The sequence below is a fragment of the Antennarius striatus genome, chromosome 18 (assembly GCF_040054535.1).
Source record: "Antennarius striatus isolate MH-2024 chromosome 18, ASM4005453v1, whole genome shotgun sequence".
Classification (NCBI taxonomy): domain Eukaryota; kingdom Metazoa; phylum Chordata; class Actinopteri; order Lophiiformes; family Antennariidae; genus Antennarius; species Antennarius striatus.
Window position 1 is genome coordinate 5,774,287 of NC_090793.1, and position 27,830 is coordinate 5,802,116.

General features: G+C 39.1%; 2 protein-coding genes across 4 annotated transcripts in view; both read right to left on the reverse strand.

Annotated features, from left to right (window-relative positions):
- Positions 1-10,385, reverse strand: part of arhgap21b (Rho GTPase activating protein 21b) — a 42,723-nt gene extending 32,338 nt beyond the window's left edge. For both annotated transcript variants that reach the window (XM_068339999.1, XM_068339997.1), the window contains exons 1-2: positions 10,198-10,385; positions 9,071-9,272 (exon numbers count right to left, since the gene is read on the reverse strand). In XM_068339999.1, the coding sequence (XP_068196100.1) occupies positions 9,071-9,136 (66 nt within the window). In that variant the 5' untranslated portion in view covers positions 9,137-9,272; positions 10,198-10,385. The remainder of the gene's footprint in view (positions 1-9,070; positions 9,273-10,197) is intronic.
- Positions 10,386-11,483: 1,098 nt separating this feature from the next.
- Positions 11,484-24,284, reverse strand: prtfdc1b (phosphoribosyl transferase domain containing 1b). Of its 2 annotated transcripts, none has more exons than XR_011038875.1 (9): positions 24,167-24,284; positions 23,804-23,910; positions 22,392-22,575; positions 22,028-22,093; positions 18,774-18,791; positions 13,450-13,532; positions 13,188-13,238; positions 12,964-13,040; positions 11,484-12,830 (listed from the first exon to the last, which is right to left on the reverse strand). XR_011038875.1 is itself a non-coding variant. In XM_068341519.1 (9 exons), the coding sequence occupies exons 1-9, from the start codon at positions 24,212-24,214 to the stop codon at positions 12,783-12,785; spliced, it is 678 nt and encodes a 225-aa protein (XP_068197620.1). In that variant the 5' UTR covers positions 24,215-24,284; the 3' UTR covers positions 11,484-12,782. The 2 variants fall into 2 exon arrangements, 1 of the variants encoding a protein (XP_068197620.1); XM_068341519.1 differs by having other exon boundaries at positions 13,192-13,238.
- Positions 24,285-27,830: the final 3,546 nt, after the last annotated feature.

Consider the following 27,830-nt stretch of genomic DNA (forward strand, 5'->3'; position numbering starts at 1 on the left):
CCACTCCAGTCATTTTTTTTATTTTACCTGCTTGCTCTTAGTTTGACAATTTCTCACTTCAGTTCAAATAATTTTTATACTGTAAAGATATTTTAACTGTTATGTAGACCGCGTGCACACACACACACACACTCTCTTTCTTTCTCCCCCTCACATAGTCGGTCAGTCACACGCACATGCACAGACACACACGTACACACACCTTAGCTCTTAGATGCACATGTGGGATAAGGCATGACCCGATCGGTTGTTTTTCTTCAGCAGCTTCAAAATAAAAGCTTGTAATATAGTCATATTCCAGGTTTGATTCCAGGTATTCCTCATAAAATATTTCTGTTACATGAGGCCATTTTCTTTTTTTAAAACCTAATAAATTATTAAGAAATTATAGTTTTTGTTTCACTAACCCACTCATCCACTAGTGGGGTCACACATGACCCCCAAATAGGTTTGATGGATTTTTGTATGAACCTTTACTTTTTAGCCACTTTCACTGTCCCACCCAGACACTTGTTGTCAATTATTCACTTCTGCTGGAACTTTCCAATACACACACCTGGTGTCAGCAAGCTCTCCAACCGGGAGCTGATTTCAGCAGCCCTGTGCAGACTCCAAACACACAACCCGAGCCTCCAGCAGGATGGCTGGCATTCGCACATCCGTTCCCAGCCTCCAGCAGCCTGGCAGGTGTTTGCAACATCCAGCAACACCACCACACGCACAACTGGGGCCGACAGCGAGCCAAACGACCTCTCCTGCACCGCACACATCTTCCACATCCGTTGCCGGCTCGTATGATTATTAAGTTATTTCTCTTTAAACTAACCTAATTTTTTGGTGGTATATTTTAAAGTGTGATCACTTTAACAGTTAAATGTGTTTATTTCATCCATAGTAAAATGGCTAATAGGAGGCCAGCTCCGTTCTCTGTGGACCGTGTCTTGCAAATGATCCAGGACGGATGGAATGACGAGCCAGACGATGTCATTGACTCAGATTCTGACATCTCAGATATTGAAGAACCGTTCTATTGTCCCCCCACTGAACAAGGGCTGTCAGACACACACGAGTCCCCTGATGAGTCGTCTGAAAAGACCGTGGATGTTGTGCCGGACCGTTGGAGCCACAAGGGCTAATACTAGGCAGTGTTACCCCCCAGACAGGCTGCAACACCAAGTCACACATTTCAACATATTCGGTCAGGACTTGTACCTGGGTTTAGTACTGTCTCCCCAATAGATGCATGGAAGGGGTTCATGTCTGATGATATCATAGAAGAGGTGCTGACATGCACAAACAAGGAGGAGAAAGAGCAGCCTCAGACACGGGGGTGAGAGTGGAGAAATGTTATCAAAGATGAGCTTGTGGCCTTCATTGGATTGGCCATTCTTGCAGGAAGCGAGAAGAACTGGGATGTGCCAGTCCATACGCTTTTCGAGAGTCCTCTGCAGAACCCATTGTACAAGTCCGCTATGTTAATTCGAAGATTTGAAGACATTTGCCGGTTTTTACGCTTTGATGGCAAGTTGACCTGAATGCCTATACACTTTTCAGGGCTCAGAACCTTGAAGTTTACACAGGCATCACCCACGGATGACGACAGTTCCTCACAGAGCTCTCGACACCTCGCATGAGAAGTCGACTGGAAGATAACCCGAACCTACCAACCTACATCACAGCCGCAATGGAAAAGATCGGAGTGACAATGAGTGCTGCGACCAGTCTGCAGGGAACAGACACACATTGCCAGCGTGAGTTGCAGGTTGTGTCCCAGAAAGATCACAAAACCGCTGATTGCTGTTGTCAAATACAGTAGCTCTGTATGCAACCGTCACAGCCAGAAGCAAGTAGTTTGTGACAGATGCAGAGAGTGAGAGGGGATCTGCTTTTTATGCTGCAATTTCTTCCAATAAATGAAAAAATAAATCACAAACATGTTTTATTGCAATACATTCATATTCCAGGTATGCGCAACTTTTCATTTCGAAGCTGTTGAAGAAAATCAGTCAGTGGGGTCATGTCTGACCTCCCTTGTGGAAGAGTGGATGTATTGGTATTCATGTTCTGAGTTCATAAAAAACTTGTTCTGTAAATATTTTTCTTACTTTTGTGATCAAAACCATTTATTTGAATCTCAATTTTGAGACTTTTCTGTAAAGTTTTAAAATAAACAATATAGCAACTTATGATTAATCTGTATCAATTTCAGACTTAAAATAATGTACTGATTTAAGCCCCACCCATTTCCAGTCAACCCACACCAACTTCCGGTTTAAGTCCCGCCCATTCCAAGTACAGATACGGATACAGATCATTTCGATGGTAGAACAGATACAGATACTGGTGTACTCGTTCATCCCTAGTAATTTCCCTTTCCTCTCCTTTAATAAAAAAGGCATTACTATGGACAGATGATGCAGAACAACTCGAGGCTCAGATTTAAACCTCAGATACTAGTGATTTCAAATAAGTGCACTAAAAGGTCAAAAAGGAGTCAACATTGATTACAATTAACATAATTTCTCAGATAGGGGTTACAACAAATTACTTTTTCGAGGCGAATTTCACGCTTTTCAAATAAGAGGTTTGACAGAACTGCCTCTGGCAAATAAATAATTTCTTTTTAAAAATCAATCGTTCAAACTGATTTTGCTAAAATTGAGGGCTACTAGGTCATATCTCAGTGGTCCCCAATCCCCAGACCCGTACCAGTCCCAATCCATGGGTCAACTGGTACTGGGTCACACAGAAACAATACAAACCTTAAATTACTCACGTTTTATTATCTCATTATGAACGATGAAATGAAATGGACATGAAATCAACTTTATGCTTTGTTTTGGAAAATTACCAGATTATCTCCTCCACGCCCGTCTATGGGGCACTATTGATGCTTGTCAAGATGCTTGCCTCAGTCATATAACTACCTTATTAAAGGGGCTGCTCTGACCACTAGCACAAATTACATTACCACTAAACAGAAACTCCCAAGCTAGCAAAACAAACAGGATCAGGGCCTGACATGCTGGTTTTGTATATTTTATTTCTTTCACAGTAAAATGACCTGTCTATCACTTTTGGTATTCTTTACTTATAATCTGGTCATAAAAACATTTACACAATACCTTGAGTAGCTCCAGACATTAATTAATTATCCAATAAACCTTGGGAATTGATTATAAATACTATGGGTTGTCCGAAAATGATCTGACCTTCAAATCTCTTTGGAAATCCTCCGAGATAAAGTGCTCATGACAGATCCTCGGATCTTGGTCATTTTGACCCTGTTTATTCATGCTCTCCATTTCCTTCCTAGTAGTGAGTATTCTAAAGAAGGATAGGTCCTTGTCTTTTCATTCTGTTGTGTTGGCAACCGTTCACCTCGCAGGTAACCATGACTTTTATCGGGTTTATCGCTTCGGTGATCGCATTGTGTTCTATGGCTGCCAAGCTAAGTAAGTATGTCGCCAATGACGTATGACGCCCACGTGACCACTGGATGCGGAAGCTACTGCAACCAAGATTTTAAGGTTTTCTGACCAAAGGGATGATGCTAGACATATAAAATGTATTTTTTCTTCTATTTTTCATAATGATGAATAACATATGTCACTTAAAATGAGTTTACGGTCCCTTAAATGATGAGTAGAGATGTAGAGTATAACTTTATTTATCCCTTAAGGAGGTTCCGTCAGGGAAATTAATTTATCCGTCGCACACAGCACAGTAAGTAGACAAAGCACAGAAAAAGCACACAGAAAGCACCAGCACATAGAAAGTAGTACAACACCAAATGGAAAGAGTAATAAATAACCCATCAAGAATATATAAATAGAAAATCATAAATAGAAATAAAAAATAAATAGGCCTAGTTAAGTATGGGTATAGTGAAATGTCTATAGTGTTCGTATTGTTTTTACTGTATTGTCTGTGTGTTTCATTTGATTTAGCAAAAGATCTAGAGGCTGGGCGCACACTGAAAAAATTCTACTTTGCTTTGTTGTCAGTAGATATGAAACGGCAAAAATGGACAGTATACTCTGATGTCATCAGCACATGACACATTACAGGCACTGCATGACATCTGCTCTAAAACATCCAACAAGTGCAGAGCCTTAAAATGTGATGAGACCTCATTCTCTGTGGAATGTTACATTCTACACCACATCTAATCCAAACCAAGCACTTAACTGTGAAAAGCCTGAAATAATGATCCAGGGGGCCGATGGCATGTCCTCAGCATTCCAGCATTGTAGTGCAAGAAAAGGTACGGAGCATCATTACTGAGCCTATGTAGACCAGTGGTGTGTTTCATGCATGCAACACAGTTGTACACAGATGTGACGGATTCCTGTGACTACCATTCATGTTTGATTCTTTGTTAAACGCCCTTTCATTCAACCATGGCCCACACAGTGCAACCTAACAGCAGCATATGCTTTAACACTTTGTAGGCTTATGTATTGTTTCTTTCGGTTTCCTGTAGAAAACAAATCCAGAAACAAAGTTGTTTACTTATTTCTCTCACGAAGTTTTACCAAAGCTGGGAGTTAGCCCTCACATTGGAAGACTGGATATGGGAATAATTACTGTATAAAAACTGCGAAAGGAAAAACCATGTCTAATTTTTTCCACTAAAGCCACAGGAAGTAACATTTTCTACCCAATTGAAGATCAATTTCATTTTTTTAATATCATTAATTTCCTCCGGGACTAAAAACGTATCTATCTATTTAGCCAAGCAATGCCTGTGTAGGGGGATAATGGAAAAATCCAGCCAGCCTAAATTTAGCTTTAAATGAGTTTTGATTAGTCCAAGATTGTGTTGACAGGGTGGTCTGTTTGTCAACATCCCATACAGAGCTTTAAGGATTACACTTTATCTTCCATAAAAGTAATTTATTTCATGTACAACAGAAATTAAACTTGCGATATAATCAGATACAATAATTACCCTACTCTACTATAGAAAATCCAACAGCATCTGTCATGAAAACTCAAAATATGAGTGTCCTGCCTGTGTTGACCTGCCTGTTGTACTGTGTGCGTTGTCCTGCCTGTTGTACTGTCTACCGTGGGTCAGAGAGGACTGCAATTTCATCTGTGCTGTATGTCGTGCATATATGGTAAATTTGACAATAAAGCTGACTTGGACTGCAATGTTTGAAAACTATGCAGTGTTCAGCTGATAAATACAAACTCCCATACTAACTCAAAAACCTTTTAACTTGAATGTTGCTTCTTAAAACTTGATTCATCAGGAATTGGAACTCTTACACATTCTCTAAATATAAAAATTATTTTTTGTTATACAACATTGTTAGAACTGTTTGGCTTTCAAAATTAAATAAACAATTAAACCATAATTGAGAATATGAATGGGTATTTAGAATTGGAAATGAACTGGTACCAGTTCTTAATTGCACAACACTGCACAAAAGTGAAACAATAGACAAATGGTGGCACTACCAGTCCCACTCTGACCTTTTCTACACAAAGATCAACAGTACAGCAACTAAAACCTTCTGTACACTGTGATTGCCAATTTATATTTAACGAAACATCATAACAACACCCTAAGTGTGTGGTTTTGGACAGCTGATGGCTTGTTTCAAGAAAAGGAGGCGTGGCGTGCGACACAGTAGTGCTTGTATCTATGGTTACAAATATAAAGTGAGCAACAATTTGTTAGGACTTAGATGACATGGTAAAATAAATCCCATTGAAAAGGTGGCTGTCCATCCTGTGTTTAGAAGGTAAGGAGCACCAGACCTTGCCCCGTCTTAAGCTGACATTTTTAGTGGATGTTTTCTTCTCTTAGTTTACTGTCAATAGCTAATTATTTTAAATTCATCCATTTTCTTTCACTGTTTTGCCCGCTGTCTTTTTAAATGGTACATATTTAATTCTGCTTTAGCCAAGAAGGTGCCTTAACTATTGCACAGTATATTCTTTCACAGTCTTACAACTATGGCAGCGATGGCCTTCATCCACTGAGGCCTTATCATATGTACAAAAATAAATCAGCTCTCAGTTAATGAGGGTATCAGTAATATAATTTATGCAACTAAATAACCCCATACGCAACACCAGTCGAGCAGTTGCCACAAATTTACCAGTGGAACACTAAACAAAAGTCAACCCCTCATGTTGGACTATATTCGCCATTACTACATTACTGAAAGTGAAACAGGAGGAAAAATATCCTGACATGGATGTCATGAAGGTTACCGTGAAAGGTTAACAGTCTTTTGCTCAGTTGAGTCCACATTTTTCCAATCTGCCTTGAACTCTTCTGATTCAGACTCAAAATTAACATAAAAATTGTTTTTCCAGTAGTGTAATTAGGCGGCCTGCTAAAAGACATATTTATATTGACTGCATTGTGCTGAGATTTCTGATTCTGATTGACTGCATTGTCCTGAGATTTCCCCAACCATCCTACTAATCAAAAGCAAATCACATCTAAAACACGCTCATAAACAGAAAAATACATCTAAACCACCTTCTGAAATAACATTTCTTCACGGTAAGGTACAAAAACTAGTCCATTTGCCTTGGTAAAATTAGCATTGTAAGAAAAAAAAACTTTCCACTGAACTAACAATCACAACTCTGGCTTGGTTAAAAGTAGTAGCAGTTAAAAATAAATACTTATGTAACAACATCTGAAAATATATATTACGTGGAGTCGTTTCTGTGTAACCGTAACATCACCTCTGAATTACGAGTTGATAGACAGGTCAACGGGTCTTAGTTTGTTAAAACAACATGGGAGCTTAATATTAGACCATTCAAATAAAAGCCAATAGGTTTATTTATTTATTTATTCAGTTAATTTTTTTCTTTCCAGACATGTTATTATAGTAGACTTCACTTTCATCAGTTTTGGAACATCAATAACATCATCCAAAAAGAAAAAAAAGGGTTGACAGGTAGAAACCATTGGCTTGTAAAATCCCTGTCCCCGGAATCAACAAAATCTCTCTCAGTGCAACACATTGTCAACCAAACTCATATACTGTATTGAATGTCACATTTAGATTATTGTCATAACATCTTGCATGTATTGACTACTAATTTAAATATCGTTCACTGTCTCGATTGCTACCTTAAGGTCACAGTAATATTTTTTCACAGGCATGACACATGTAATTTAATAAGCCATAACAGTGTAAGACTTTAACCTTCATTTGCATAAGAACTATAGCCTTGCAAAGTCGTTTTTAAATGCTTTTTTAGAGGCAGGTAGCGTTCCTAGACTCCTAACTTCGTTGTCCAGTTTGTTCCAAAGTTTTACACCACCAAAAGATAATTACAATATTTTTAGTGTTGTTCTGGCTTTCTTCTGTAAAAATGCTGTGTTTCCTCTCAGTTGATAGCGGGATTCATTCATTTGAATTTGTGCTAGTATATTTTGTGGTAATTATTGGCTGCTTTATAAATGAGTTTTATTTTTTATTTTTATATTTTAATTTTGTATACTTTAACATTCTAGTTAGTCAAATCCAATCACATGCATATGTTAGTGTATATAGGCCCTGAACAAACAAACACACACAGGGGGGCCTGTACGCATGCAGAGGGAGGTAGAGGGGTGGGCAGCACCTGCTTGGTGCGCCCCAAATGAGCAACGTGTAAGGGGGATGGCACCTTGCTTGAGGGCACCTTGGCAGTGCTCTGGAGGTGAGCTGACACCTCCCACTGTCAGCTCAGTGTTTGTTTGTTTGTTTGTTTGTTTGTTTGTTTTTTGGGCGAGAGCATAAGCTCACTTGAAAACCTCACGCTGTCACCTTTTTAACGGAATCACGAGAACAATGTGGCATAAGACATCAGGCAGCGAGGCTTTTGGTTGCAATTACACGAAAAAGCAGATATCCGGAACGAAAACGCTGGCCAAAATGTAATTTTTTGAAAATGCCAGGTCTGCCTTGTCGTGTGGATGCTGTAACCAAAACTTTTTCTATCCGAAGGGATGTCTCCCTGCGATGAAAACCGCTGTGAAGTTAGTGTGTGTGACCCACGTCTACATGTACACACAGAATGGACAGATTTAAAACCGGCTATTTTCTAGCCCACAACAGCTCCACGTCAAAGACACGTTGATAAACATGCTTGACAGTTGGATATTTGTTTGACTGTTGCTTTCTTTATGAGTTCATTCATCATTCATTCATTCACGTAAAATGTAGAAATCACTGTTCAGGTAGTAAAGTAATCTAAGAGGATTATGTGCTAGCATATACGACATCACTGTGTCACACGTTGTGTTGAGGCAAAAGCTCGGCTAGCATCAGTCGGCTATTGTTTTATTATTATTATTATTATTATAATAATTCAAACTTTATTGATCCCCAGAGGAGAAATTCTCTTTAGCCAGAGCTTTCTCCGTTAGCTTTGTAGCGTTAGCTCCATACAACTAGGTAGCAAATGTTTGGTATGAAGTCTGATATTATTGTTTTATTGTGGAATTTTCACAGGTTCTCGCTAGTTGTGAATAATTTTTATAATTAAAGAACTGAAAGAGAACTGAAAACCAGATTAAGGAAACAGAATGAAAAAAAAACCTATTTCATAGATTTCCTTTCCTTTCAATGAGTAGAGGATTGCTATCTAGTTTACCATCAAGATATTTATTTCGACAACAAGCGTTCATAGAAGCAGATGGTGTCCTCTCTGGTATTACAAGGGTCACATCTTAAAAATATAGAAGACCAGCCTTGAATAAACAGCTCCAGTTCTAATGCCTCCTCTGACTTCCTCTAGTGAGAACTAGAATCAAAATTTAAATTTAAAATACCTAATGTTCTGAAAAAGAAGACTGTCTTTTGAGGTCTTCATCAAAAGGAGCTAACCAAAGGAACAAGAAAGACAAATTCTCACCAATTATTTAGATAAATATGAAGCCTGTGAAAAAGGCAGCTCTTAAAGCCAACATAGATGAGTCAAGTGTCAAACTGGAAACCAGTGGCATAATATAAACCAATTTCCTGATGACCAATCGAATTATGTCACTCATCATTTCACAACATATGTGAAGAATCTGGGGTTTGGTTCTAACTGTACTCACCTCACAAAAAGATGATCTTGTTTGATGTTTCTCTTCTTCAGGAGAATGAACCCAACGTGATGCCATTGCTAGACTAAACTTGAAATCTTGCTATCCATTAAGGCTGACATCAAAAACGTCTACTCAGCAAGATGAAAGGGCAATATTCACTCTGACCACTTTACACGTCCATTTGTGCTTGCTCCATTCTTAAGCAATGATTCTGTTAAGATAGAAAAGGGAAAACGCACATTTGCACATCACTTTGTTTATCAATCAATAACTCAATTGCACAGTAATTAATAATAGACCGTCAGTGATTACTTGAGGTAAATTCAACACCATGCAACAAGTCCTACCGTAACGTCATTCTACATACAGTTCGTTCGCTTCAATAACTTTCCTAGGTGGTACTGCTCAAAAGTCAGAGATGGAGAAATAATATCAAACCGACTGAATTTCAGAACAAGCGCGTTCACAAAAACATTTACAAAATTACTGTAATAGTCAAAAATGTAGGACTAATCGAGGACTACTTTCACTTTTGTGATTTTTCACGTCAGCGACGTGAAAAATCACAGCCATATTATTCCCACAACAGTAAAGGCTTGTTGTCACTATCGAGCACATCAACAGGAATGGCCCACGACAAGCAGACTACAGATGGGTGGCGGGGACAAATACAAGTCGGTCGCATGTTCAAACGATGTTACAATAAAACTAACCTATTGGCTTGTCCCGTAAGGGGTCACCACGATGTTACAATACACAAATAAAAACAAAAATGAAAAGCACAAGTCCATTAAACTCGCACTAGTATTCATAATCCGGTAAGAAACCCAGAGTATGTTAGTTACAGATGGCGAATTTGAATTTGTAATTTTTCGAGCTGGTCAACTCACACGGCATGCCGAGCTGGGGCTCTCACGCGTCCGCCACAAGTCTTTTACTTCCTCGGTTGACGTTATTTTTTTTTTTAGAAAATGTGAATTTACAACACGATTAGTTTAGTTGCTTTATACCCTATTAAGTTTGTAAATTATACTTCAAAAGCCAGTTGGCTAAAACCACAACAAAACCAACTGTGTTATCAGGCTGTTCGCTGTGATTAGCATTAATGCTAAAGGCTAAAGTTAAAAAAAAGTTACCTGTGTAGTTTTTCGGAGTTAAAAACGGGCAGCAGCGAAGGTTGTTGTCCATAAACGCGAGAACACAACGTAAAAACATAGCGTGAGTTTCCAAGGATGATCTGACGTTGTCATGAATTAATATAATTTGAGGACAAACAGTTTCCCGGTGATTATTCCTGATCCATTCAAGGGAGGCGCATGGTGCAATTTTGTAGCTGGAATTTTTTGCTTCCAGCGTTTGTGACTGTGGGAGTCCACCTTCGGTCAACAGGAGACTATGGGCCAATCGCAAACGGCTTTGTATTTACCCCGACCAATCAGGGACGACTTTACAAAAAATGGCCGCTACACTATGAAGAACTTTTCTTATTTTGTTTTTTCAAGTTTCAATGGCGTTAAACGAGTGGAGTCTCCAATTTCTGAAGGGTAAGGCACACAGACGAAGTGATACGATTACATTTCGCATGACAATCCTAGAGGCATTCGTTTCGTTTGAGCAAGTCTGAACGCGGACGTGTCCTGGTATAAATGTAAATTAAGCAAGGCTGTTATGTGAGTGGCAGTGTGGGTAGAATGTGATATCACGTACATCTCTCAGGATACTCACTCTCATCGTAGTATCATTGTTCATTACTCAGAGCAGATTATCAAGTTAAATGCACACACTTCCTGTTGATTACAACAAATAAATTAAAGCAACAGACAAAAAATAAATCAGACCCTTGACAAATGACCCTTTATTCTTCTCAACATAAGGAACCACCTGTTCTTAGGATTAATAGTTTTTGTTACAGAAGTCACTTTACGGAGAAGACTTGCACAAATCTGTCCTGTCCAGGCACGTCTGTGGAAATGTGCTTTTGACAATGATACACATTTTATTGACACATACCTGTGAATTGCTTCCGAAAATGATGGAAATATGTTTTTTTTTAATTTTTGCTATGTTAGAAATCCTCGCACTTTTACCGTTTTTATTTAATTTATTATACAGGATTGTTTTGTTTATTCTTCGCATTCATTTTGCTGTAACCATTATTGTTTTTTTTGGTGGAAAATTTGTTGCTACATTTTCTTAAAAGATTTTTTCTTTTTTTTACTAATTAAAAAAAGAGTACCTTTACATTCTAAAATCTGAGATGCTAACAATATTCTGTTTGTGTATTTTTGAATTCATTAAAAGTTGGAGCATAGTTCAGTTAAAAGGTAGATAAAAGGTAATTCCCAGGAGCATTTGGTAATAAAAGAACAATGGTTTTGTCTCATTTGTTGTGTTTCTTGATTTACATAAATTACCTAAGCAATGACAATTTTTGTTCTCTTTTATTTTGCAGTATTATTGATAAACTACTGTTTGACACATCTTATTACTATACAACAACAATCATACCGAAAACAAACGTTTTTGGAGACCTCAATGCTTTAATGACTCTGGTCTTTTGTAGTATACCATTAGCCAAATAGTATGCAGCAAAGTGGCGCAGCAGCGTGCTGGGCGCATAAACCAGAGGTCGATGGATCAAAACCATTCTCTGCTAATTTAGGATTTAGGGGTGGCAGTAGCTCAGTCCACCAGGTCTTAGAGTGGGGACCTGAGAGTCGCTGGCTCAAGGCCCATGTGGATTTGGAGTGGGAGTTGTCAGTTCTAATCCTGAGCACTGCCAAGTGGCCTATGAAGAAGACACCCCCCCCCCATCCACAAGCTGGTCATTTGGGGCACAGCACAAAGGAGCTGCCCGTGGTTCTGCCTCTCACTATACATTTGCATGTTTACAGGCCACTGGTGTTGGTATTTTTTTCAGAGGCCTGTACACACACATGTACACGCATGTTCAGTATACAGTAAAAAGAGTGAAAAGACAATTTCCCTAAGGGGATAAGTGAAGCGAATTTCTTTTTATACTTCACGTGATTATTCTATAGAACTTCAGATAGCACTTTAATCAAATATCAGCATCTGAAAATGCATTTTTCACATTAACAGAGAATGATAGACCACAGAAATGGTTAAAATATTTTTTTCTGATTTACTGAAAAATTCTAAAAGTACATACAGACATGTCAAGTTTCCCACTACACTTAAAAATTAAAAGGTAGTTTTCTCGCCAAGTGTTTGCAAACCTACTTCTTCATTTTATATCTGAATATTAACAGTAATAAGAAAACCACCTCCAGAAATGACAAAAAGGCAAAACACAATCAATGAGAACGTTAAACAAAAAAGCTTTTCTTTTGCTACCTCATTACACATTCATACAGGTCACCATAATCAGGTTCTTCACATTGCATACACATAAAAACTAACATGTATTAGACTTAAACAACGGACATCTCAATTTAGCATTAGACATTTTCCATTTCAATCAAAGAATATGGTTGTAAATTTAAAATGAGGTTATTCATTCTGTAGCTGTGCTAGAAAAATACAATGTCAGTGTCTGTTGTTAAAGGAATATAAGTTCCACAGAACATAAAAAAGGACACTTCAGATCAAATGTCACAACAGCAGGTGTGAGTGAATGGCATCTTGAGGAAAATGTTCTGGCTTGCTTGCTGTTACATGACATCTGTGTGACAGTCCCCACTTCCATAATCCTTGTTTGTTAAATCTTGTATTTCATCTTTGCGCTTTCGTTGATTACACAGATATGCTAAAAAATAAAGAGGAGCCATAAAACAACAAGCAGTAAACAATGATATTCAATACACAAATGGTTTCCTTTGATGCCCCTATGATGACTGAGTAGTAAGTTCTTGTCTTAAATGAAGATGATGCAAACTTACATTTAGGTCTCTGAAATACTCATTGTAGTCTAGGGCGTATCCAACCACAAACCAATTGGGTATCTCAAAGCCGACATCTGCAATCAGATTAAAAAAAAAAAATTTGAACGTCTTTCTATAGTCCACTGACTAACTGGCCTGCACGCGGTCACAGCTGATTTATCTGTGAAAGAATTATTAACTCATAAACATATATAAACGTTGGTACAAGGTTGGTCAGGTACCTACAGTCAGGAAAACATCCAGAGTTATCTGGGACTCTCTTGACCAGCAATCTTTGAAAATAAAATAAGAAGACATTATGATACAAGATCTCTTTTGTTTGGTCATGTAAAACATAACGTTTGGTATTCATTTTAAAAGAGTCACCTAACCTTTCTTTGTCTCCCTCTCTCAGTCTAGACTAAAAGGTGGAAACTTAGTGATTCACAAAGCAACATGACAGGGCTGCTTTTGGTTTTAATGGTCTTCCAAGTCACAACTTACCCAGCTACTTTAATCATTTTGGGCCTGAAGGCTTTGACATACTTCAGGAGAGTGTTCATAGTCTTGCCAGTGCCAATAATGGCCTATAAAAGGAAACAGAAAAACTGGAGTGAGAAAAAAAGGGAAACAACAATGGAGACCAAAACCAGATTTGTCTCAAGGCGGAGCGCAAATAAAGTTAGTTGGTCACACTGTACTACAATTATATAATAGTTTACAAGCCGTCACTAAGTTTGTCCAAAAAACATAATTTAAAAACAGCATTTGTTTTACACAAATTGACCTTGCATTTCAAAGAAGTACCTGTATATGTAGCGGTGGAACAAAGCCACAGAAATATTCTTGTAGACAGAGGTCAGCATACACTTAATCTTGGAAGAATTGCCTTTACAGACTTAAGTTTAATATTTTTTATTTATGGTAGTATACAGAAGGAGGGCTGGAGGATCCTGTCACTCATTTAATGCTGATTCTTACCTTAAGCATTACTCACTTAAAAAATAAATCATTAGAAAATGAGCTCTTAATTTTTTTACTATATATAAATCACTTTAACTTATCTGTGTTTAAAAGTTATTACACAAACTTGTCATGACTCACATATTCGGTCACCATGAAAGCACAGTCAGTCATTCCGATCATAACATTTCAGTATCGGTACACTGTACCCTATGAGCCTCTTAAGCAAAGGGGAGGACAATCAATTCACTTTCTTCAAGAAAATCTTTTCCACTGATTATAATACAAAGGAAAAAACAACAAGTATTTATTGATGATTGTGATGTACAGTTCAACTGGAGATATCATTGATTAAATTATCTGAAATAACATTATATGAAGATAACATATCTCACTGGTACCTCAAAAAATTGTAACACCGCATCAGGATATGTCTCATCAATGAAAAGAGAAAGAAATATTTACACATGCATTGACTTTCAAAGAGATTTTATAATCTCAAGCACAAGTTAAATTAACTCTGAAAATGTAGAAAAAAGGTAAGTACCTAAAATTTGAAAAACAGGCACACCCAACCAACATATGTAACATATTTATTTCGTAAACCTTGAGTGAGTCATACACAGTTTATGACATATCCTTCATTCCTTCACTGAAACTAATCATGTTTATTGGTTTGGAGATTTGCTAAGGAGTAGATAATCAATCTTCAGTCACCTTAAAATATTTTTTCCACAAAAATCTCAAAAATTACAAGAATTATTAAAGACACAACTATGAATCATGGCTAAGATCTGTGCAGAATTTGGATCAGCTAGTATGTGTAGTTTTGACTTTATCCACATTTTCTAACTGTGGGATAAATGTTTTTTTTTTGTTCAAGCACGTTTAAAAAGTTAATTTATTACATGCCTAAATAATAAACCACGTGAGCATGTATTATTTGATTTTCAGCCCAGTGCATATAATGCAACTAACTATAGATGCGACAACAACATTCTAACACCTACATTATCTATCTTTAAAAAAAAAAAGTCCCTCTACTCTGGATGAGATGTATATGTGTGTCAAGTTCTGCTCCTTTACGAGAGGCCTGGGAGTTTGAGGATTCTGTGCAGAATCATTTCTCTTTCTGGGACTGCGCTCTTTAAGAATTAGCCTTCAGTTGTTGCTCCTGGAATCTGATGAAGCCTCTCTCTAACTTTGGGATTCACCACCCTGAGCAAGCCTACGACCACATGGACCTCAATAGTCCCTGTCTCAACCCTTGGTACTTCTCAACCTTTTCGTCTTCCTTCTTCGTGATGTCGCTGCCAGCTAGTACCACCTTATCTGTCACCACTTCCCCCTTCTGCTACCACCACCATGTCTAGTTGTTAGCCAGCAGCTGTTTGATAATAATAATTCATTCATTCATTCATCGTCCAACCCGCTTAATCCGCTAACGCAGGTCGCGGGGAGCCAGTGCCTATCCCGGCAGTCTCAGGGCGTGAGGCAGGGGACACTCCGGGCACGACGCCAGTGTACCGCGGAGCCACATAGAAACAAACATACACACACACATTCACTCCTATGGTCAATTTGGGACCGGCCAATCAACCTGAAGCGCATGCTTTTGGAGGTGGGAGGAAGCCGGAGAACCCGGAGAGAACCCACGCAGACACGGGGAGAGCATGCGAACTCCGCACAGAGCGGGACTCGAACCCGGGTCCGCCGTGTTGTGAGGCTGCAGCGCTAACCACTGCGCCACCGTGCCGCCTGATAATAATAATAATTAATAATAATAATAATAATGATAATGATAATAATAGTAATAATAATAATGATAATAATAATCGATACTTTATTCATCCCTCTTGGGGAAATTCTTTTTACACTCACACATGTACATATATATGTCAATTACACACGGGGTTACAGGTTACAGGACCTCAACACAGAACACACTAGGGGCCTGTAGGCATGCAATTAGTCAACAGAGAGGACATATAGAGTACAAGGGAAGTCTGGAAGCTGAAATTCCACACCACTTCATTGGCCCTGTTGTTTTCGACCACCTTTGGTGATATGTCCCATTGGGATTCGGATATGTCTAGTACATCCAGGGTGCAGATGTTCCTGTGCACTATTACACCCTCTTGGTTGTGCTTCTCCATGTACGCGGATCCAGGTAGCATCTTACATTCTGCTACTAAATGCTGGACCATCTCTAGCCATTAGTAGAGCATCTTGATATCATATGTAAGTGGTTTTGTGTGTGTGTGTGTGTGTGTGTGTGTGTGTGTGTGTGTGTGTGTGTGAAAATGTTTATAAATAGTTTAATTTTTCCAATCCTGCTTTCACTTAAAATTCTATTTTAAATAAAGCAGTCATGTTTTCAGCTGTCTGATGACAAATATTAGATCATGTGATGTCTACATACAATGACTAATTATCATATTGTTTGAGCACATTATTTATTTATTTCCTCTATATGTAATTACATCTTGTGTAGACGGTGTAATCTGAAGATCAGTGACTGTAAAGTAGTGGTAGGCGAGAGTGTAGCCAAATAGCATGGGATGGTGGTGTGCAGGATGACTCTGGTGGTGAGGAAGATGAAGAGGGCAAAGGCAGAGCAGAGAACAAAATGGTGGAAGCTGAAAAGGGAGGAGTGTTGCATGACTTTTAGGAAGGAGTTAAGACAGGCTCTTGGTGGTCAGGAGGTGCTTCCAGATGACTGGACAACTACAGCTAATGTGATCAGGGAGATAGGTAGATAGGTAGGAGACTACTTGGTGTGTCATCTGGAAAGAAAGTAGGTAAGGAGACCTGGTGGTGGAATGAGGAGGTACAGGAGTGTATAGAGAGAGAAAGAGAGAGAAAGAGGTTAGCTAAGAAGAAGTGGGACACTGAGAGGACTGAGGAGAGTAGACAAGAGTACAAGGAGATGCAGGGTAAGGTGAAGGTAGAGGTAGCAAAGGCCAAACAAGGGGGTTATGTTGACTTGTATGCTAGGTTGGACAGTAAGGAGGGAGAGACTGATCTATACAGGTTGGCAAGACAGAGTGACAGAGATGGGAAGGACGCGCAGCAGGTTAGGGTGAACAAGGATAGGGATGGAAGTGTATTGACAGGTGCCAGAAGTTTGATGGGAAGATGGAAAGAGTACTTTGAAGAGTTGATGAACGTGGAAAGACTGGAAGAGGTGACTGTTGTGGACCAGGAAGTAGCAAAGATTAGTCAGGATGAAGGTAGGAGGGTATGAAGAGGATGAAGAGTGGAAAGGCACTCGGTCCTGATGATATACCTGCGAAGGTTTGGAAGTGTCTAGGAGAGGTGGCAGTAGAGTTTCTGATTGGGTTGTTCAACAGGATCTTAAATAGTGAGAAGATGCCTGAGGAATGGAGGAGAAATGTGCTGGTGCCCATTTTTAAGAACAAGGGAGATGTGCAGAGTTGTGGCAACTACAGACGAATAAAGCTGAGGAGCCATACAATGAAGTTATGGGAAAGAGAAGCTAGACTAAGGGCAGAAGTGAGCATTTGTGAGCAGCAATATGGTTTCATGTCAAAAAAGAGTACTAAAAATGTATTATTTGGTCTGAGGACGTTGATATAGAAGTACACAGAAGGCCAGAGGGAGCTGCATTGTGTTTTTGTAGATCTGGTGAAAGCTGATGACAGGGTGCCCAGAGAGGAACTGTGGTATTATATGAGGAAGTCTGGAGTGGCAGAGAAGTATGTTAGAGCGGTGCAGGACATGTATGAGGACTGTAAGACAGTGGTGATGTGTGCTGTAGGTGTGACAGAGGAGTTCAAGGTGGAGGTGGGACTGCATCAGGGATCAGCTCTGAGCCCCTTCTTGTTCGCTACGGTGATGGACAGACAGACGAGGTTGGACAGGAATCTCCATGGACTATGATGTTTGCAGACGACATTGTGATCTGTAGTGAGAGCAGGGAACAGGTGGAGGAGAAGCTAGAGAAGTGGAGGTTTGTCCTGGAAAGGAGAGGAATGAATGTTAGCCGCAGTAAGACAGAGTACATGTGTGTGAATGAGAGGGACCCAAGTGGAAGAGTGAGGTTACAGGGAGAAGAGATCAAGAAGGTGGAGGATTTTAAGTACTTAGGGTCAACAGTCCAGAGCAATGGAGAGTGTGGAAAAGAGGTGAAGAAGCGTGTGCAGGCCGGATGGTATGAGTGGAGAAAAGTGTCAGGTGTGATGTGTGAAAGGAGAGTTTCCGCTCAAATGAAATGAAAGGCGTAAAAAACTGTGGTGAGACCAGTGATGTTGTTTGGTCTAGAGACAGTGTCACTGAGGAAAAGACAGGGGACAGAGCTGGACGTAGCAGTGATGAAGACGTTGAGGTTCTCTTTGGGAGTGACCAGGATGGATTGGATCAGGAATGAGTACATCAGAGGGACAGCACATGTTAAAGAGGCCAGACTGAGATGGTTTGGACATGTCCAGAGGAGAGATAGTGAATATATTGGATGCTGAGTTTTGAACTCAGTGAGAAAAGAGGATGCAGAAGACAGGGTTAAAGATGGAGGCAACTGATTCGCTGTGGCGACTCCACAGGAAGGGAAAAGCCGAAAGGAAAAGAAGAGGACTACTGTAATTACTTATTTCGTGTCTTATTTCGTGTCTTCCTCCAATAAAAGGCTCAATCATTGTTCATATAATAGAAAGTATTGTAAATTATCATGTTGGGAAAAAAACTGCTTTCCTATTTCCCAAATATTGGTCAGCCAATTGAACTCCTATCAAAGAAACGATAGAGAAAAAACTTTTGTTGACCTAGATAGCTAACCACACCAAGAAATGCAACAGGCTCAATTGGCAGAGAGAAAGGGAAGAGAATTAAAATGGTTGTTTACTCACCTCCACAATCAGAACATTCTTATGTAGTGTGTTGGGGAGAGAAGAAGGGAGGGAAGTAAACAAATATTCTTGGTTAGCAAGTTCCAGGTAATAAACAACTGTATCTTCTGATCAACCGCATTCACATTCCCACAGTCAAACTATGCAGCTGGTGAGGAGGAAAGTAGAAGTGACAATAGACTCGCAAGTTAACCTGTACAGCAAGTTTTTTTGCTGAATGGAATCACAGAAGTGCCTGAGAGTAAATCAGAGGGAAATTAGAAATACATTTCTGATTGAAAGTAGAACTCTGCCAGCCTTGTTCAGACTGGATATCCAATATTATCCTTCCTTGACTGTCACACTAAAATAGCTGGAATTCTGCAAATGTTTGTCTAATCACCCGGGGACAACTGGACGCTATTTAGAGTGACAATGTAAGCTTCATTTCACTTGGGTCCCGATAAAAAAACTTAACCATGTAACCTTACTCTAAGTTTCAAAGAAACCATTCATCCGAGCTTTGTTTAGGTCCCATTAATCACACAGCTTTATTTAGAGTGGACTAAACCCTGGAGAAATGAAGAAAAAAGAAACGAGCTATACATGAAAGTCCACTCAGAACAGGGAAGATACCATCTGTTGGATGAACTGCAGTGAGACAAAGATGTAACATGAACTGAGTAACGCGTTCCTTGTGATACTGAATTTAGTTTTTCCCTGCAGGGGGATTCACAAGCACACTTAACATACTGCAAGCAAAAACAGTTGGCAATGTCTCACGCTTATAACTTCATAAGCTATTCATGTTTCAGGCATTTGTGCCACACCTGGCTACAGCGAGCCTGTGTGTCAGAGCTAGGCTGAGAGGTGTGTGAGTGAGCGAACTGATCAGCTGATTTATATTAACAACAAATACTCTTGTTGCCTTATGCTCAATGTAGTAGTGATGGAATAAGTCCTTTTAGACACACACACACACACACACACACACACACACACACACACACACACACACACACACACACACACACACACACACACACACACGATTACAGACAAATACGCTTGGAGAAAAAACAAGGAGTGCGCAAGCAGACATGCGCACTCTGCAAATAGCCTGAAGGCATGCACACTCACACACACTTTCACAGTTTCTTAGTGTCTACAGCAGCTTAAAAAAACAAGCACCTGGACCAGAAAAAAATGAATGAAAGAAAGTTGTGCACATAATACCTGAAAGAAATAATCATTCAGGAGTGCTGTTCTAAATACTGCTGCATGAACTGCAAGCAACTCTGAAATTTATGATTTCTACTTAGTCTTTATAAGTGTAGTGATGAAAACATTCATTGGACACACCTTCTAAAATATAAGCACTCCTGTTTTTATCTTCCAAAAAACAAATCTGTGAATGCTATATGACTACAATTGTCTACAGTGGTTGTTTTAGATGCTGACTTGTCACTCCTACGATTAAAAAAACAAGGCCAACCTCTGGTGCCCATCACAAAGTGTGAGTTAATAAGCTGTAACTTCATTTGAATAATTTTCAGCGGCTTGAGCTAGCAGCATTGTAAACATTTTTTCAAAAAGGCAAATATCAGTGAAAGGAAAGAATTTAGGAGGGTTTAAATTCAAGATATACAGTACTTGAAAAAATAACATTATCTTGTGTTCACAATGGCCTCCTGATTGGAAATCTATTTGGAAGCATCACCTATCATGAAGATTCTGTCAGATGGTCACACTCAGCACAAACACCTACACACGTTCCAGTCCAGTGGTTTGCGTTGATTTTCATCACATGGTAACAAGATAAGAGTAAGAACAAGGCTGCTGTCATCTTCCTGATCTACTGTGATAGTGGGTATATCCTCCCATTTACAGACGTCCTCTGCTGAGATAAAGTAGGAGAGGCCTTTGGGTAATTACTTTATAACAGTTGGTATCTGATCACCGCTGGGATTGTCAGGATCTGTCATCTTTGATCTCGCTTACGGAGGCACTGAACCGATTATGCTGGATCTAGAGCAGCGTTTCTCAAATACTGGGGCGCACTCACGCCTCACTATCTCAAAGCGTGGGGCGTGTGACCATGGGGAACATGTTTTTTATGCCGTACTAGGATAAAGAGTAATTGTACATCCACTACAGTAGTTAGCAGTGGCGCTCTCATTGTCAGGTGTGCGCAAGGAGTATTTGCTGAAGGAACTATGAAGAAGCGCCTGTAGCGCTGAGCTTCACTGTGACTACAGTTTGAGACGAGGAGAGACCGGGGTGTTTACTGTGTCTCATAATGCTAGCAGCCGACAGCATGAAGCCTAATTAAGTAGTTGCTTAAAGACATTACACACCGAATATTGCCAGCAATCTTTCCGCTTTGTGAAATCTACTTCTGTAAACCAGCAAGCTCTGTTAGCATCATATACTGTAAGCCTGGCGTCCCAAGCTGCTCAGTGAAAAAAAAACCCAAACCATAGCAGAAGAGCTGAAACATTGAGCAGGAGCTGAGAGTTCAGTATCACTGCCTAAACAAGCTCATTGTAACCATTAATCCTGACTTACTCATTTTTGATTAAAAAAAATGAAAAAAATCAGCACAAATTGTTTTATTTGTTTTTGTTTTTTATGTTAAGGTGATTTATATATTGTGCTCCTCAGTTAATATTACTGAAATTTTGAATTTTTTTATTATTTATTGATTTTACTTACAGTACTGTAATTTTATTTTTCAGTAACAAATGGAGCAATAAATTGGTCAATAATGTTTACAGTTTAAACATGTTTTTTTTTTTATTTCAGGCAAATTGATGCACTTAAAACGTTTCTGTTATACTGCAGACTAAAAAATAATGTTAATAAAATTATTCTTTGTTATAAATTGAACTATGTTTTTCTTCTTTTTGTTTTCTTTAATGTTAATAAGGATACAGTGTTATGCAGAGGTGTACTTATAACAATTTTATATACAATTCATATTTATAGTCGCGGCAGAGAATGGGGGTGGGGGCGCAAATTGTTATCTTGCTAGTGGGGGCGTAACAGAAAATAATTGAGAAGCGCTGATCTCGAGGGAGATGACAAACTAAAGGAAATGCTGCCCTCTAGAGGCTACTATCTACCAGTACTCCCCCAACCCCTCATTCCTTCTATGTACTGTATTTGTTGCATTAGAGTCTATAATCATTGAATCAAGCATTTTATGAACATTTGCTACATTTAATGGAGTAATGGAAATGTCAATAGAGATTTTTTTAAAAAAAGAATAGTACCTTTTCGGCTAAAAAAGACAAATCTTCTGCCCCAACGATGTGAAGATCCTGTGTTGACTGGTCATTCTGGGGAAATCAAAATACAGAAAAGTGGAGCGTTTATAAGCTCGTGTGTCAAAACCAGTAAAAGTTCCAAAAAAGTCAGCAAGGAACTTCTTAACTCTAAACAAATTCATTTAAGAGTATCCTACTCACTACAAAGCACAATCAGAAACAGGTCACTACACTCATATCAAACAGATGTCACAGCGCTGATATCATGTGAGTGTGAAGAGTCTTCACACTCACATTATCACTCACATTATTGTCACACATGCCATAAGACAAACTGTCTCATTCAGCAGTTCAGTGGGGTGAGACGCACCAAATAGCTCTTCAGACGGATAAAGTGGACCTTCATGGGGATTGTGTGGTCAAAGTTGCAGCTCAGAGCTTTGATCCTGTCCACCAAGTCAACACAAAACTGGTATCCTCCCTTCAGCACACACAGCACCACAATGTCATGGTCTCCCAAGTCATCCATTATGTCCAGAGCCAAACGTTCTATCCTGTAAACAACACACAAAAAAAGATTCATCTAAAGCAAGGTTGTGTGTCTTTTCTCATGGGACTTTGAGCTTAGCCCTAACCCTAACCTTTTCATCTTATTATTGAAACTGTTGCCAGAATAACAATTATTAAAGGTCCTATACTACGCTTTTCTTCAAATTCATGTCATTCAGCTGCCAGATATCAGACTACAGTGTATTTGAAATGTCTTGCCCCAAACTGATCCGTGGTCCTCAATTCTTTAATTGAATATTAATAAAATCACTTCCGTCCAGAAGCTTTGTTTTATTATTAATTATTATTTTTATTATTTGCATAACTTTATATCTATTCTCTTGATTCCTAATCTTGCATGTTTTCTTTGTTGTTGTTTTTTTTTTTTGGCAAACTGAGTCGATTGAACTTTTTTGCCGATATTGTAAAGACCGAACAATTGACTAGACAGGAGAAATACTGAATGTCGGATCAATTAATAAGTGAATATATTTTATTGCGTCAGCCCTAAATTCTGTGCATTGCTAACCAAAAAAATTATTATTATTTTGCATTTTGGCCAAACATGTATTAAGACAGGATCTGTCTGTGGTTGGTTGTTTCATCAATAAAAACACCATTAACCTTCTAACCTGCTACATGAGAACGCTTCAACCAAGCAAACCCTACCAACCTTCTAACCCTGCTGTATGTACCCTTTCTTTAATACAGTAAAGGAATGATAATGTGACACTGTTTTTACAATGGACTACCATAGGAACTTTCTTGTCTCACCATTCAAAGCAATTTACAGCACAAAACATACAATTCACATACTGAACATACTGTATACACCTGCTATACAGGAGTAACCATCGTTCATACCATCACTCTACATGATGGATGATCTAGACACGAAACAAACAATAAAGATGAATACTAAACGTTATCGTATGATTTGACAAGAATACCGGTGTTGTTTTTTCAGAAAGAACAAAAATGATGATTAATACGACAACACAGAGCTTTTCTATCATTACAGATCTAGACAGCTGTGTCAAAATGTAAAACATGTTGCAGCATGTTTATTTCATTTGAACATTTCTAGTTTCCACGCATACATGTAAATCATTCGTTTGAGTTCGTTGGATACTTACTACAAAGTTTTTTACAGTACAATGTTTTTGTGTCACAGAAATATGACAGGGGTACTGGCAGGGATTGTGTTAGATCGTTTTTCAGCGGGTGTCGTACCTGTCCATTATCACCCCGTGCGGAATGATGACGGAGCTCAAATCGTCGGAGTAGTGCGTCGGGTAGCTGAAGAGATCTAAAGTGTATCCGGACCAGTCATCGTTTATCTGGGAACAAAAATAAAGACAAATATTATACTTTAGTCAATACATCGTTTTCAATCGCCGTAGTCGCGCTGGGTCCGAATAAGTGTAAGAGCCCCGTGTGAGCAAGAAGTAAATACATTTATTTACGAGGTAAAGCTGCCTGCACAGCAGCAGCGCATGTGCGTCCAGGAATGAGTTAACACTTCCATGTCGTGCAGCTCTCGCTCTGCGCTTTCTGTCCTCGTTTTCTCATGTTTTATTAACATTTTTTTTTTACCACAATACCGCCGCTCCTCGCGTCGGACTGGACGACAGCGTCTGCCATGATGTTTTCCGCAGAAGCTTCGCCTTTACGCACGGTGGAGTCCAAGTTTTCAGTGGGATCTGTGGGGAGAGGGAGGAGCATTGGAGAGAAAAAATGTTCGCTGTCCTCAAATTATTTTTTGTCCCCGTTGCCAATGAATGTACAGTACTGACTACAGAATGTACGAACGCGCAAACACCGTGGCGATTGAATTATAATTAATCTAAAAGTTCTGATTTCAGTTTTCTAAGTTTAAAAAATGTTGGCCTTAGTAATTCATCTGGTGATTAGCTTTTGAATGTATCCTCAGGGATAAATGAAAATCTGGTTTTATTTTTATAAATCAGGACCAGGAAAACATTTTTTGTCGCTCTAATTTCTGTTTACAACACGATTAGAGCTGCGTAAAAATACCAAGAATACAAAAATACCACGAATAAATAAATAAATAAATAAATAAATAAATAAATAAATAAATAAATAACAAAGTCGTTTAAATACAGTGCATTTATTGAATATGACATCATAGTTGATCTGCAAATTATGTGTTCGAAATTCATACTATGAATCGGTAACTAACTGCATAGTAAAATTATGAGATATGAAAATTATGAGTTCACGTATAATGTGGAACTGAAAAAAACACTGAAATAATTTAGAATTATAATTAAGCACAGTACAGTACTTAGCTGTACTTTAAATGTACTTCATTACTCTGATACATTTGTTGCTATAATACCGGTTTTTGAAGAGAAAATTAAAATTTGATTTAAAAGTACATTTAAAGCATAATCAAAATGGCCAGAGGTACTAACATTAACATGTGTTATTAAGCAAGATAACATGTGTCACTGGGTTACTATTAATGAGGCATTCATATTTAATGCCACAGCTGTTTTGTTTTGTTTTTTTTGTTTTTTTTTAGTTGTGGCTAATTTAAGTATTTTATTGAATTGATCTAAAGCAATACATTATATATAATAAATTCAGCAGCTGCTGCAAAATAAATGGAGTTGAGGAGAAAGTACAATTTCACTACCAAATACAGTGAATTATGAATGTAAAGCAACAATAAAATGTTCAACATGAACCTCAGCCAAAACCCTAACCCAGCACCATCTCTTTAGTTTTGGAGGAGTTCAGTGCCAGGTTGTGGAGGGAGCACCAGGTGGTGAGGTTCAGGACCTCCTCCCTATAGGCTGACTTGTCATAATTTGTAATCAGCCCCACTACAGTAAAGTCATCAGCAAATTTCACAAGGAAGTTGCCTCTGTTAATCAGGGCGCAGTCGTGGGTGTACAGGGTGTGCAGTTTTGGACTGAGCACACAGCCCTGGGGGGCGGGGGCCCAGTGCTCACAGCCAGAGTTGAGGAGTAGCAGTCCCCCAGCTTGACTGAGTGGCTGCGGTTCGTGAGAAAACTCCCGATCCATGAGGAGGTGTGGTCGTCGATACCCAGACCGCGCAGTTTGAACAACAGTCTGCTTGGAACAAGTGTGTTAAAGGCAGAACTGAAGTCTACAAACAACATCCTCGCATAGCTGCCAGGGTGTTCACACACTGTGTGGAGGGCCACCTTTATTGATCACCAGTGGACCTGTTGGCTCTGTGAGCAAACTGGTGATTTCATGTTCCTTAGGACCAGCCTCTCAAAGCACTTCATCACTGTGGAGGTTAGAGCCACAGGTCTGTAGTCACTCAGGCTGCTAAAAGACTTCTTCTTGGGGACGGGGACGATGATGTCAGATTTCAGGCAGCTGGAGACTGTGCAGGTGACCAGTGAGAGGTCAAAGATAGATGTAAAAAACTTCTAGATGTCACGCACAGCCCCTCAGTATCCTCCCCTGGATGCTGCCAGGACCGGCAGCCTTCGATGAGTTCACACCGTGGAGCACCTTTCTGACCTCCTCTGTGCTCACAATGAGGGCCAGGGTGTCAGAGGGCAGCAGCGTGGGGTCATCCTGCTCCTCTCCAGCTTCAAACCTAGCAAAAAAGAGATTTAGCTCTTCTGCTAGGTCTGACCTGGTTCTGATGGAGAGAGCACTGGAGCGCTTCATATTAAGAAGCTCACGGATGCCCCCTGGTTGATGCCCTTCTTCAGGTTTGATCCGGCCGAGCTGTAAAGCTCCATTGAAGAATACATTGAAGTCGAATACATAGTACATTGAAGAATCAGTATTACTTAATGATTATTCAGTAGAAATAGCAAGAACAAGATGTGCCATCACCCTGGGATGACACAAAATCGCAAAACTCACTAGCAGCAATTACACTTGCACATTAGCCTGAATACCATCTCTATGGGGTGGATGATCTCAAGTACATTAACACTGTCATCTTGCGGTGACAGACTGACACCCCTGTGATTTTTTTTATGTGCTGCCCTTGCTGAAATTAAATAATTTAGTTCTGACATATTTTTGATTCCCAAACACTTTTAAATGTTGTGCGATCTATCTGTAAGAAAAAGAAATGTTTTGAACACCTGTGATGTGAGGGATCCAAGCGACAAAATCCAGTTTCCTGAGCACAATATAATCTGTGTTACAGCTTCTGAATGAACCAACAATGTGGTCAGTTATTCCACCACAAGAATCTGAGCTGCTGTGTTATTATCCCTTACCCCTTTCCTTTGAGAAGGAGGTGAAAATGTGTTCAGGCCACCCACATCTCCCTTTCCTCAGCAACTGTAATTATAAACATTGGTTCAATAACAGCTGGAGAGGCAGACGTCAACAGCAACATTAGTTTTCAATCAGCCTCCAGAAGAAAAAGGCGATGCTAAAAACTACGCTGCATGACGAAACTCCTCAAAAATGTTCGAAAACAATTATTAGTGTGTGCTCAATTTATATCGCAGGATGGTTTTGTTTCAAACAATGTTTTGATGTTGTGATCATCGTCAGCACTCAGCAGAAGCCAGAAGATGTTTATGGATGAAGTCTTTTTGTCAGAGTTTTCATCAGTCAGTTTTTGATCCCTTCTCTGCTGGCTCCTTCGCTGCCCTCCAGGCACCGGCAAGCAGTCTGGCTTTGGCATTTTACACTCGCTCAGCAGTCAAGGCCCATCTGACTGTGTGCAGACACCACGGCCAACTGCTCCCTCATACCCTTGCTTCTGTTGTTTGGCCAATTATGAATATTCAGCTGCTGTAAAATAAATTGTCAGACATGCAGCTGTACAGACAGATAGTGTCAGCTGTGTTGCTTGGAGATTAGGCCCCAAAGGAGGGAAATATATGGAGGTTTTATAACACATATATATGCCAATTTGTGAAAGCTTGAAATTTAAAAAAAAAATTAAAAGCTGTACTTTTATGATAAGTAAATATAAACCTGATTATATGGCTGCAAAATTTATAATAGAATAATAATTTGTTATTCACCGGTAAATGTATTGGAGATTAGAAAATATTTTTAGCTCTTGGACATATGTATGTGTAATCACATGTAATCATATTGTAAGTCTGTTCTTACTAGACACATGTCACCAATGAGGTTTTAAAGAGCACGTTATAAGTCTCTAAGATGGGAGTTCAGATCAACAAGCCATTCTTATTTATTTCCATTGTTCATAAAAAATGATATCACAAGCATTGAGTTTTTATCTTTATGTGGCATAAAAACAATTTCACACTGA